Source organism: Ictalurus furcatus, chromosome 5, assembly GCF_023375685.1.
Source record: "Ictalurus furcatus strain D&B chromosome 5, Billie_1.0, whole genome shotgun sequence".
Classification (NCBI taxonomy): Eukaryota; Metazoa; Chordata; class Actinopteri; order Siluriformes; family Ictaluridae; genus Ictalurus; species Ictalurus furcatus.
Genome location: NC_071259.1, coordinates 3,012,024 through 3,024,363, shown reverse-complemented (window position 1 = coordinate 3,024,363; position 12,340 = coordinate 3,012,024). Strand labels below are relative to the sequence as shown.

Genomic DNA, 12,340 nt, shown 5'->3' with positions numbered 1-12,340 from the left:
GAGAAACGCAGTGTGTGTGGAGCCAACACACACACACACGCACACACACACACACACGCACAGGCAGTCATGCACAGTCAGTGTGCATGAGCGGACACACGGAGAGGAATATCTCCACACAGCTCTCCAGGTGTTGGAGGAGATCTCGGTGGCTCCTGGAGGACTGAGAGGAGACTGAAGTCCCTCGTTTGGATTCGAGTCCCTGTAATTTGGGCTGATTTGAGCACTGGATATGAAAACGTTAAACGGTTGGGATCTCCTAATTAAAGGTAACACATACAGCACACACAGTTCAGTTCAATGTAACCACAGGACTATTTATATATATATGTGTGTGTGAGTGACTAAATGGATATGAAGCTATTGAACGCACCTTTGAATTTAAACAAAGGTGTAAACACTCAGTAAATCAGAGTACTTACTGTACTTACTATCTCTCTATAAGTACTCTCTTTTTGTCTCTTTCCACACACACACACACACACACACTTTTACTACATAAACACCGCGGTTTTGTTACTCTATATGCGATACACTTCATAAATCTCGCGTAGCATCAAACCAAATATCGCGATGCTACATGATATCGCTGTCTAACATAAAACAAACAAACAAAAAACAAACAAACTCGTGAATGAAATCAGTTCTCAGTAGGTACGCGTTGTGTGACTCAGTGCCGTGTTTCTGTGTGTAATGAGAATGTTTTGTAAGAAAGAGTTAAACCGAGTGAAAAGTGGAAGAAAACTATCCTTGCACGTGCGTTTTGTTTTGTCCTGACCGTTAAAATTTAAAAATTTAAATACCCCGAATTCGGCTCGCGCGCGCGCGTGCTACTTTATTAAGTAAACCGTCAACTTCAGTGAGCACGTGAGCGCTTTATTTTATTCATGATATGCTCGTTTTCAGTGAAGGACATGTAAGAGTAAGGTTTGTTTGTTTAAAAAATATATATTATTTCTTTACAGAGTGAAGAAAAGGAGAGCGTTTCAGCTTGATTGAGACTGAAATGGGATTTTCCTGTGGACCAGGACTGAATTTTTAGTCTAAAATCCTTTAAAAATTGATTATTATTATTAATATTATTATTTTAACCCCAACTCAAAAAGCGTCCTCGAAGACTCACCCGGGGACATTTTTGTGAGCGCTTAAATTGGTTTGGTTTCGCGGAAATGGTGGGCCATCTCCACCTGCAGGCGATGGAGGAGAGTCTGAAGGGAAAGAGCCGCGAGGGACTCCTCGACAGTCCCGACTCGGGGCTTCCACCGAGCCCGAGCCCGCCCTACTGTCCCCTCTCACCGTCAACCACAGAGCCTCGCACCCCCATCACCGCCGACCACCATGGAGGAATGGACTGGAGGAAGGAGAACCGAGAAGGCAAACTGGTGAGCATCTCATACACTCGTGAATAAGCAAACGCAGACGTATTAACTCTTACAGCAAAGCTCATCCTGATATAATAATAGTAATAACCATAGCTCAGTAATAAAATACATAAAAGACCCAGTAAGTTAAGTGTGAACCCATGTTGACGTTTGTTCATCGCACCCAGCGTTCCCGGGATAGACGGTGGATCCAGAGCCTATCCCGGGAACACTGGGTGCGAGGTGACGACATACCGTGGATGAGATGCCAGTCTATCGCACACACTCATTGACACCTACCAGTATGTTTTTGGGAGGTGGGAAGAAAACTGGAGAACCCTGATGGAACCCACATGGACACGGTTAGAACTAGCGACAGACAGAAACAAACCTGATGATTCGGAGATTCTGATTGGCTGGATGCGTGCGTAGACCAGAACTTGTCTGGACTTTGTAGGAAGCCTGCTATAATAAGTGAGAAGTCATTATAACGAGCAGCACACAGTCTGAATATATTAACCCAGGGTTTTCCCCTTATCCCTTCTTCATCGTTCTGTGTCCATAATGAAGCTCTCTGCCTATTGGCTCACACTTCTATCCAACCTCAGACGTAGTTTCGAGACCCATGGGTCTCGGTCTGCGTGGCTTTCAGCTAGAAGTCATTTGCAATAATACGGAAGGAAGTCTATTCCTTAGTCTTGCCTAGTCACGTCGTGAAGCAGTCACCGAGTCCAGACACGGCGGAGCACTCGGACGCGCCGCCAAATCCGAATCCCTGTACCGCAAACGGAGAAGTTCAGCGTTTAAGCTTTGGCCGATATTCTGAGCGGCGTCAAACTCCCCGTCGAGATTAGTCCTCGTATCGAAAACATTCCCTGCAGCCTCAAAGTCCTTCCTGAGCACATGCCATCCTTAACTATTGTACATTCATGCAACCGGAGCTCCTGCGGACAGTAAGAGATCGCGACGGCCGCTCCTAAAACCGTCGTCGCGAGGATCGGATGTCGTGATCGAACTCTGGTTGGAGGAGATCGGATGGAAAAGAAACCGGAGCCGTGACTCATCCCGCAGGAGACGTTTAAACGTTAGAAAGATACGATAGGATCGCAGGAGTGGAGAATCGAACCGCACTGGCACGTAGAGACGATATCTGTTATAAAATATGACAATACGCTGGAACACACACACGCTAGGAAAGATTTGATACGGCTAGAGAAGAGGAATGCGTTTATTACAAGGCCACAGATGAGAAGTGAACACAGAGGAAGAATGTTCCTTGTCCAGGGTGAACCCGAGGACCGATTTCCACGCTTTAAACCGCGTATGCGCGTGCATTCTGGGCTGCAAAGCAACCCGAACGCACACATTCGTACCCTTTCGTAGTGTTGCTCGACCGCTCACGTTACAGTGTGTGAGGGCACGCGCTCACGTCGCCGTTCTTCCAGCTCTTATTTCTGCCTCTGGAAAGGTTACGCCATTCACAACTAATCCTGGACCTCTTTACCTCGCTTAAATAACCTGGCTTATTCACTACGCAGGAATCGCCACCGACTTTGAGTTTATCTGCCAAAAAAAACTTATCTGCGCTGGGGATGGGGGAGGGGCATGGTGTGATATTTTAATGAGCGTGTTTGATTGGCATTGAGCCAACCGTTTAAAAATCCAACAAATCACTGCCAACAGTTGCAGCTCGCTGGTGCTGGGATTCGAACTCGCGACCTTCTGACCCGGAGCCTTAACGACAGAGCCGCCACTTTACAACCAACCCCCGTTACAACCTAGGCAGCGTGTGTAGCTGCAAGAGAACGTTCAAGCATCGCACAGCGCACCGTCCAAGACAACGCTAAGGCTGAAGTCCGGTGACGTTTACTTATAGACATCGCGGCCGGTGATTCTTCGTCTGTGCGGCATGCTGCGCATCCCATCACTTTTTTTCGTTCCAGCGTTAAGATTACGTTAAGTCCTGGATGACTGAAAACCTGCACAGACACCGAGACTGTTGTGAATGGTGTTAGCGTGCTTTTGTGTCTATATGAGAACATTTTTTCCTCCTGCTCCACGTGCATGCTCGCACTTGCCTAAAGCCCGAACATCTTGTGCACAAAGCAAACGCAACCCCTGGAGCTTAACCCTCGTGTTCGCTTGACTGCTTGGCGTTGCCTGCTGCTGCACGTTTCCATTTTATAACAATACAAACGATTTTAACATTCCCAATTCGCATTCTTTTCATCAAAGCAAAGCGGATGGGAAAGAGCGCCGAAATCTCTTTCCGTAACGGCAGGTGTGTGTGTGTGTGTGTGTGTGTGTGTGTGTGAGAGCACAGGTGGGAGTGAGACAGCCGATAGCGTTCGGATTTCGTTCACGTAGTTATGTTGGTAGAGTTGGGTCTGTGACCTCACTCACACCTGACTCAAAATACACGTCAAAATCCATTTCCACTTTTTTTTTTTTTACCCGATCGAGTCCCTTACCCCAGTGGGTCTCATTTCTTTTTCTGACTGTGACTCCGTAAAAATTTCACAAGCCTGTTTTTCTGGACTGCAAATCATACCCCGGCAACCTCAGGCCCCGTTTACGCTAGTTGCGTTTTCGTTTGAGAACGCATAACCGTCGCTACGGTTACGCCCGTCGTCTACGCTGCTCCGGCGTTCTCGAAAATCGGGAACGGAGACGCCCGGAGACCCCGTTTTAGTTTGAAAACTCCGGGCTCGGGTTTCAGTGTGAACGGACCGAAACGAAGGCGTGGCTCCGCCCACATTCGCTCCCGGATCGGGTCTTCTGGATCATCGCGTATCCTTCCCTGATCCGTCAAACCTCTACCGTACGAGCGTTACGCTTCCTCCATCGTATACGCGACGACCCGGAGACCGAACCGCAAGCTTTGCCGGCTTTGTCGTCATTCTTAGCAGCCGTTGCGCCGTTCAGTTCTGGATTTTATAACACTGCGGCTGTCTACATGCGCGAGAGGCGAGCTACGATTAGAACGATCGCCGACAAACCTCGTTCCGAGCGGCGTAAGCCCTACACGGAACGCCGGTTCGGACTCGCAACCGACTTCCTGTTTACGCTTGTATGCCCGCATATTCCCGGTGTGCACGAATGGTCACGTGACATGCGTTTTCGGTCGTGTAGCGTGGACGGAGATCGTTTCTGAAACGCCAGCGTGGACGAGTGTAAACGGGGCCTCAGTTTCTCTGCGCAGGGACGTGACTGAATGTGTTTAACCTGGTTAATGCTGTAAACGTGCTACGTTCGCTACCTCTGCTCTGTGTACGCACGTTCCTGAGTTTATTCTAGCTACACGACGGACGGCTATCCAACACAGAAAAGCTCAACCAAAACAGCTGATTATTTGTAACTAGGCGGTGCTCCACCTTAGACTTTTGTTTGTTTGTTTGTTTTTGCTCAGCACATCACCTTTCCTCACAGCTTCGATGTCTTTCAGCGTACAACACCGACGTGATAAATACCGACAGCGTACGAGGTTTCATGGAAAAGCCAGAAAAGAAACCAACAATTATGGAACTTGATCTCTTTTTTTTTTTTTTTCTTCCCTCCCCTTTTTGGTTTTTATGTTCTACATACATACGGCCGTGTAAAGGGACTTACACAGGGTTTTCGGTGGGTTTTCCCACCGGCGTGCGTATCTTTAAACGCTCGATTGATCAGTACCATGAAACCGTGACATTTTAGATCCCGGTGCTGCGAAACGCTCTTCTGTACCTCTCGTGTAAAGAAAGCACGAGGGTTCGGCTCATTTCTGCGCCGTAGCCGCGGGACCGTTTCGGCCACACGGCGCGGAAATCGGAATCCTGCCTCCCCCGGACGCGTTTTGGCATATAAAACTGGCCCGGCGCGTCGCGTTACGGCTTGTGGAGAGGTCTCTGAAATACTCCTCCCTGTGATACTGTTTATTAGGATCAAGTACACTGGAAGGGAAAACAGAAACACACAAAGGCATCGTTGTTTGCCGTGCTTGGCGTTTTCCAGCTAAGCAGGACAACGTGCACATGCCTGCTTCGTGAAGGCTTTATTTTATTTGAGGATTTTCTCTCTCTCTCGCGCTCTCGCTCGCGCGCTCTCTCACATAGCCGCAGGTCTATTTTGGAGTTGTTTGCTTATGCCAGCCAAGAACAATCTCCCTGGTCTATTTTTGCGCGGTGGAGCTAGCAGGGGCTGTTGCAGCCCGTTGCATAATTGGACTTTCACCTCTCTGCGTGTGTTTGGGAGAGTTAATAAACAGCAGAGGCTGTCATTGAGTTGACTTTGTGCTGGCGCTCGAGAGGAGAAAGGAGAGCTGCCGCTGCTGCCGTTGTCGTTGTTGTTGTCGTCGTTGTCGTTGCAGCTGCCTCGCGGCAAATCCGGCAAAGTACAATGCCTTATAATTACATTTGATTACAGCCTTATTTGTAGTATAGCATTAACTTTTATGTTCTGGCCAGGTTTCGCTAGCTTTTAAACGCAAACGAGCGCGCCGTTTATAATTAACAAGGCGCGCACTCCTGGCCTCCTGTGCTGTACAACCTCGAACAAGTCAGTCATCGCTCGGGATTCAAGGAACGGCTCCGGTTTTCCTTCTCAAAAGGTGCTTCCGCAGTGTTTCACGGACCCGGACGCACCACGGGTGCGAAAGATCCCATTTTTCGGAATAAAAACCCGACGGGAAATTGCGATTCGGTGTTTTTCACATATCTGAAATATATCTAGGGAATCACTGCGTCTAGAAATCCAGATATGCGAGTTAGGAACGCCCCTCCCTAAACAAACCTATATTATCATATATAGGTCATTTGCATATCGGGACCGGATTGGCTCGAACATTTTATGACGCAATAACACTCATTTCCATACCACGTGCACTCGATTGATTCCGCTGTTCTTACAGTATATGGCCAAAAGTTTGTGGACCCCTGACCACGACACCCATTACAGATTTAGTTCCACTTTTCGGAGAAGGGTTTCCACTAGATTTTGGAGCGTGGCTGTGGGGATTTGTGCGAGGAGGCCTGGGGTGCAGTCGGCGTTCCGGTTCATCCCGAAGGTGTAGGACACTCGAGTCCTCCCTCTCCAGCCTTAACGCGCCGTGTCTTCACGGAGCTCGCTTCACGCTGGAACCGGTCCGGGCGTCTCAGTTCCAGTGAGGAGAAATCTTAATGCTTTTTCAGGCAACAGTTTGGGGGAAGAACCACATACGGGTGTGATGGTCGGATGTCCACAAACATTTGGATCAATGGTATATTTCATTGCAAAAAAAAAAAAAGAAGAATTTTATAAAGTTTACAGTGACGTAAAAAAAACGACGGCGAATCAGTGCGTCATTCTGTGAAATCCTCATCGAAGACAAAATACGCGTTCTTCGGCTTCTTATTAAGGAACTCTCCTCTCTGTCCCTCCGGCTTTAAGAAGAACATCCACACACCACGCTGTAATAATACGTGACTCTGTTTTCATACATGTGTGATTCATTTACACAGCCACGATTATCAGGAAAGATTCTTTAAGCAGCACAAAGCCAAGCACACACACTAATCTCCAACAAGACTCTTTCGTTGATCCGTGTGTGTGTGTGTGTGTGTGTGTTAGGGCTGCCATTGTGGAAAGGCCCTAATCTAAGATCCACTGCGGCCGAGATGGCAAACAGATGTGGCGAACCCACAGTAACTTAACTCGATCGTCGATCCGCCGTGCACGACGTGGGCTCGGTTTGCGTGGCCCTTTCACGAAGAGAGCCGCCGATTTCGAGCCTTAGTCGTTTCCGTTCGTTTCGTCAGTCGAGCGGACGGAGTGTGTCCGGGAGAGATGCAGACCGTCGCCTTTGAGAAAGGAAACGGAGAGCGTGACACCTACGCGATGACCCGTACGAACGGAGCATGCAGAAACACCGATAAGAAAGAGACCTCGCGCTCCGCAAACGTCTCCGAACTCGTCTTGTACGTCATCTCGTTCGTTTTTTACGCCCGTGTCTGGGATTGTGCCTCGTGATGGGTTGGCACCCCGAGCTCCCTGGGCGAGGCTCCAGGCCCCCCCCACGACCCTGTGTAGGACAATCGGATGGATGGATGTCTCCATGAGACGTGCTGCTTGTTCATGCTAGAGCCATCAGAGGTATTTCCTCGAGAACGTCTTTCATTGATGGACCGTAACACACACGTCCGTGGACGACCCCGTTGTTATTTTTATAGTCCACAAGTTCAGAGTTTTATATTGCGGGTCTATCTCGGCGAGCAGCGGGGTGTGTGAGAGTGGCATGTAGCGAGCACTGGGCTGATTTCGGGAGCAGGTGGGGTTGCTGACCGACTCCCGACAGTTGCTGACACACACGCACAACGCAGCCACAGTATGACTACCAGATATGTATATCTACACAAAGACACCACCAGACACTGCTTAGTCACAACACAGATATAAATAGTCCTCCGCAGTCACGCGTTTCCTTAAACAGTTCATGCACACGATGGGGTTCGGGACCGAATGTGACTTACGCTAATCTGTAAATCGGAGCCGAACACCGTATCGTCATTTCTTTTTTTTTTTTTTTTTTGCTTTAATAGTATTAAACAGCGAGCAAGAATCGCAGCTGCGTATTCACTGCGGATCAGTGCGGCAAATATTCCCATCTCCATCCGGGTTTAAATCCAAAGTGGGCGTGGTTTAAACCACAGGCGGTTTATACGCTAATCCCGCTCGCACGGTTATTATTTTTGTTTGTACCAGCTTGCGATATTTTCTAGCGTTTCGATCCCTCAAAATATTTTTAAAAACGAGCAGCCTTATTTGAGCCACCACGACCCTGTCCAGGCAGGTACTAAGGATGAATGTTTGTTTTTTTGCTCATACGAGCTTCATATTATTAGGCCAATCCCACTAACTCGCTACGTCCTGTGGGGACGCAGTACTTATACACGCCTCAAGTCTCAGCTCGGAAGATTTCTAAAAAAAACAAAAAAAAAACAACAACAACAACAACCCCAGAACGGTTGTAGCTCGGTGGTTAAGACGCCGGGTTACTGATCAGAGGGTCACGAGTTCCAAGCCACCACTGTTGGGCCTCCTTGAGCAAGGACCTTAAGCCTCAACTGCTCAGACGTATAAATGAAATAAACGTAAGTCGCTCCGGATAACGGCGTCTGCCGAATCCCGTTAACGTAAACGTATTTGTTTACCAGACATTTTCTGTTCATTCTGAATAACGTACCTGGTTACATCGCTAGTATTTAGCATACAGTATCTAAAGAAAAGGAACGAATAGGCTCAGGGTGTGAAGCGTACGACTGTTATATATACACACCGTTATATACGACGCTACTCTTTCCTGTGTGTGCAGCTTCCGTACCTGCTGCTGAACTCTCAGGGTGCAGATGTCAAGTCACGCATGCACCCCGTGGTGTTCGGAGAAAGCATCGAGGTGAACCCCAGACCCACCACAGAGATGAGGTAAACACACACACACACACACACACACACCACTGACGATTTCTGCCAAAACGCAGAGTCCGAGTCCACTACCGAGAACTGCTTTTGCTCCATCTGCTACTTCGATTAGTCTTATTCAGGAATACGGTATTTTCACAGGAAATGGCGATCTATTTGAGGAATCCTTGCACGAAACTGAAAAACATACTGTTCACACACCATCCGCCTTATTTTTTCCCATTCTTGTGACACCATTTACATTTGGTGAAATGTTGACTCGAGATATAAATAAATTTGCGCTAGGGCGCACGGTGGCTTAGCGATTAGCGTATGGAGTTTGCATGTTCTCCTCAGGATTTGGGGGGTTTACTCCGGGTACTCTGGTTTCCTCCACCAGTCCAAAGACACGCCTTAGTCGCCTTGTAAATGACATAAAATTCAGCTTCTCTGAATATGCAAATGAGTAACACCAGTAACACATCAATCCTACATGGGCTCCTCCCCCTTCCCTTGTAACTCAGCATTGCATGCTCGTCATTTGCGTATCAGGGCTGAGCTGTAATATTTTGTGACACTCGACGCTAATTAAAAGTCTTCCATATAAAGGATGCGCTGACCCGCAGGTTTGGAATCGGACCGGATTATAAAAACAGCTCTTGGTGGTGGATTTCTGTTTTGTTTTTGTTTTTTAGTCTACTACACGTCCAAACTCTATAGCGGCCGACGTGTTAAATATTCCGGCTTGTGTGTCCAGGTTCAGCTCGGAGGTGAAGTACGACTCGCACCGGCACTACCGCGACGAGGTTTACTGTGCACGGGTTCCCACGGTAACCTCCTACAGCGAGACGGTGGTGGCGCTGCAGAACCACACGTGGCGCAGCTACAAGTCAGAGGTTCACTTCCTGCCACGGCACCGGCCCGTTCACTACCAGAGCACGGCCATCGTGTACCCCAAACACGCGCGCAACACCTACCGCACCACACTGCACTACAACGCCAACGCCGCCGGACGCCGCAGGTTCGTGTCCACAGTGAGGCTGGAGTCGAGCGAGGACGGCAGTCCCTGCATCATCTACACCGAGGAGCTGTGAGACACACTCCTGTACAAACTCACCATCACAAAGCTAAAACTCGTCCCGGGTGGAGAAACGGACGACTCGTGTGACAGGACGATGTACAGACTTCCCCCCGAAAGGACATGACAGAGACGTTTACTCCGTCTGTGGCGAAGTCGGTACTATATATTAAGCGAGAACAGTTTCAGTAATGTAGCAGTTCGTCTTTATTTTACAGCCGGGAGGTGGGTTAAACCTGTCGTTCTTTTGTCTGTTTACTCGTTCATGCAGTTACACTCCTCCGCTATAGAGAGTCAATAAATCAATGCTGTAAAAAGATAAATCCTCAAAACTGTACGGCATGGTACAAAATACGAGGGAGGGAGGGAGGGAGGGAGGGAGGGGGGGATTCATGCCAGGAATAGTACAGCTTCCTGCGAGTTGTAGAAATGCTCGATTGCACTTTTGCTAAGAAAAAATGTTTTCTTTTTTTTTTTCTTTCTTTCTTTCTTTCGGCTACGGTGATTCTGGTCGAGCTGAGGGCAGCGTAGGAGCACTTGAAAGATTGGACCAATGTTTTTATACAGATCAGAGAAGGAGACGTGGGAGTTCGTAGCACACCGGTTCGTTTAAAGCGGTCCGAGAACACGGGCCTTGAAGCAAAGCACCTCTTCGCTCGGGGCTCCGGACCTGCGGCTAATAAATCAATCTGGCTGAAGTTGAACAGTTGAGAGCGGACGTGTCGAGACAGGAGCTCAAGAGTCCAGAAATGACAGTGAGCATAAAGATCTGCACGCTCAGTCCAGGCAAGGTTTGTTTACAAATCACTGACGCTCCAGCCGGATAATCTGAGCGAAGGGATTTACCGCAAAACTGAGAGACCAGTGGGGCTGCATTTTCCTGACTATAAGACACTTAAAAATAAATAAAAATAAATGATCACAGCAATAAACAGTACTGACTGCACCGTGAAAACGTACTCTACTAAATATATAAATATTACCATATCGTAACTATTAATAAATATTAAAGAAAAGACATACTTTTTAGTTTAGATTGGACGTAACACTCCAAATAACAAATAGAGACGTCCAAAACAAATAATAAAAAAAACAATTTAAATAACGCAACAAAATTGGTCAGTGACGGTTTGTATTTCGCCTCTAGAGGCCGCTCTCGTACCGTGTAATAATAACAGAGGGACGCTTCTCAGCTGCTCTCGTGACGGACGCGACCGGGAAAAACTATGAATGTGGATTTTTGCAGGTAACTGATAGTTCAAGCAGTTGCTTATCGGTGCCAATTAATTGGCAAAACCGGTCGACCCCTACAAACAATAATTAAGACAAAACAACAACAAAAAGTGTGTATATGTGCGCAAGTACTCCTTGGTGGTGTTGTTGCTTGCGTAGTGTGTTTCAGACTCAGGGGTCATTCAGAACAGGTGTATTAAGGCCCATCTGTGAGCAATTCAAGTGTCACGTGATCCGTCAACATGATATCATGTGACACTGATTGCTCACAGGTGGACCTTAATCAAGCGGTGACGAGTTTCTGTAGGGGTTAAATACCTTTTAATTCCAGGTTGTAGCGCAGCAAATCAGGAAAAGGGGGTGAATACTTTCACAACGCATCGTATAGACGTTATTGTGGTCAACACCGTGAAATCACCACAGTGTAGCCAAATGTAATTCTACCCAGACTTCAGGGCAGACCTTGTGTCTCATAATCAGGAAAACACACACACCACACAGGAGGATGGTGAGGGGTTCGGATACTACGCCGCTTCACCGCTAAGGGAACGATCTCTGCCACGTCACGTGTCCAGGCAGGTCGGAAGGGCGCCGCGGCGTTTCGTCTCCGTCTTACGAACATCCGCATTATAAACGCTACGTCTCTGTAAATCTTTCACATTTAAAAGTTACGATTTCTTCCCTCGCTCGGAATCTAGTCTACGGGGGATTATCGTTCTTAATCCAGAGGTGTTCTTCGTGACTCGTCATCTGGGAAACGTATACTCGGCGTCCAAAAACGGCACGCGTACGTGAAGGACGAGGTCATTGGTGCAGATGAGAGTAAAGCGTGGGCGGGTTTTCGACGTGGAACCGAGGCAGCACGTGATAGGTTTTCGTTTGATAAAGTGCGGTGAGAGAAAGAAATAAGGTAAGAAGTTCACGAGATGCTCGAACGACGAGGCAGAGGCACACGTAGCTTCGTTCAAACGGACCGGAGCGATGGACAAAGTAAAGTGGGTATGAAAGGAATTTGGAAAGGTTGATGAGCGGAGATGTTCCTGTAAGAGTGTGGATGTAAAATGCTCTCTGATCACGAATAGTTTGTACTTTTCCTGTAAAATACTTCCTGATGTATATGTTGCATATGGCACTTAATGATTCTCTTTCTATTTTTGTATTCCCAAGTTCTTTTTGTTTTGTTCTGGGCAAAAGATTAGAAAATAATTTAAGACACAGTGTATACCTTAAATGAACAAATAAAATCCCAATTCTTTCA

General features: G+C 47.6%; 1 protein-coding gene across 1 annotated transcript in view; it reads left to right on the top strand.

The window, feature by feature from the left end:
* The window catches only part of rflna (refilin A), a 12,481-nt gene extending 141 nt beyond the window's left edge, over positions 1-12,340 (top strand). The window contains exons 1-4 of the mRNA XM_053624203.1: positions 1-269; positions 966-1,382; positions 8,686-8,795; positions 9,529-12,340. The exon at positions 1-269 is cut by the window's left edge and continues 141 nt beyond it. Of these exons, the coding sequence (XP_053480178.1) occupies positions 1,170-1,382; positions 8,686-8,795; positions 9,529-9,865 (660 nt within the window). The 5' untranslated portion in view covers positions 1-269; positions 966-1,169 and the 3' untranslated portion in view covers positions 9,866-12,340. The remainder of the gene's footprint in view (positions 270-965; positions 1,383-8,685; positions 8,796-9,528) is intronic.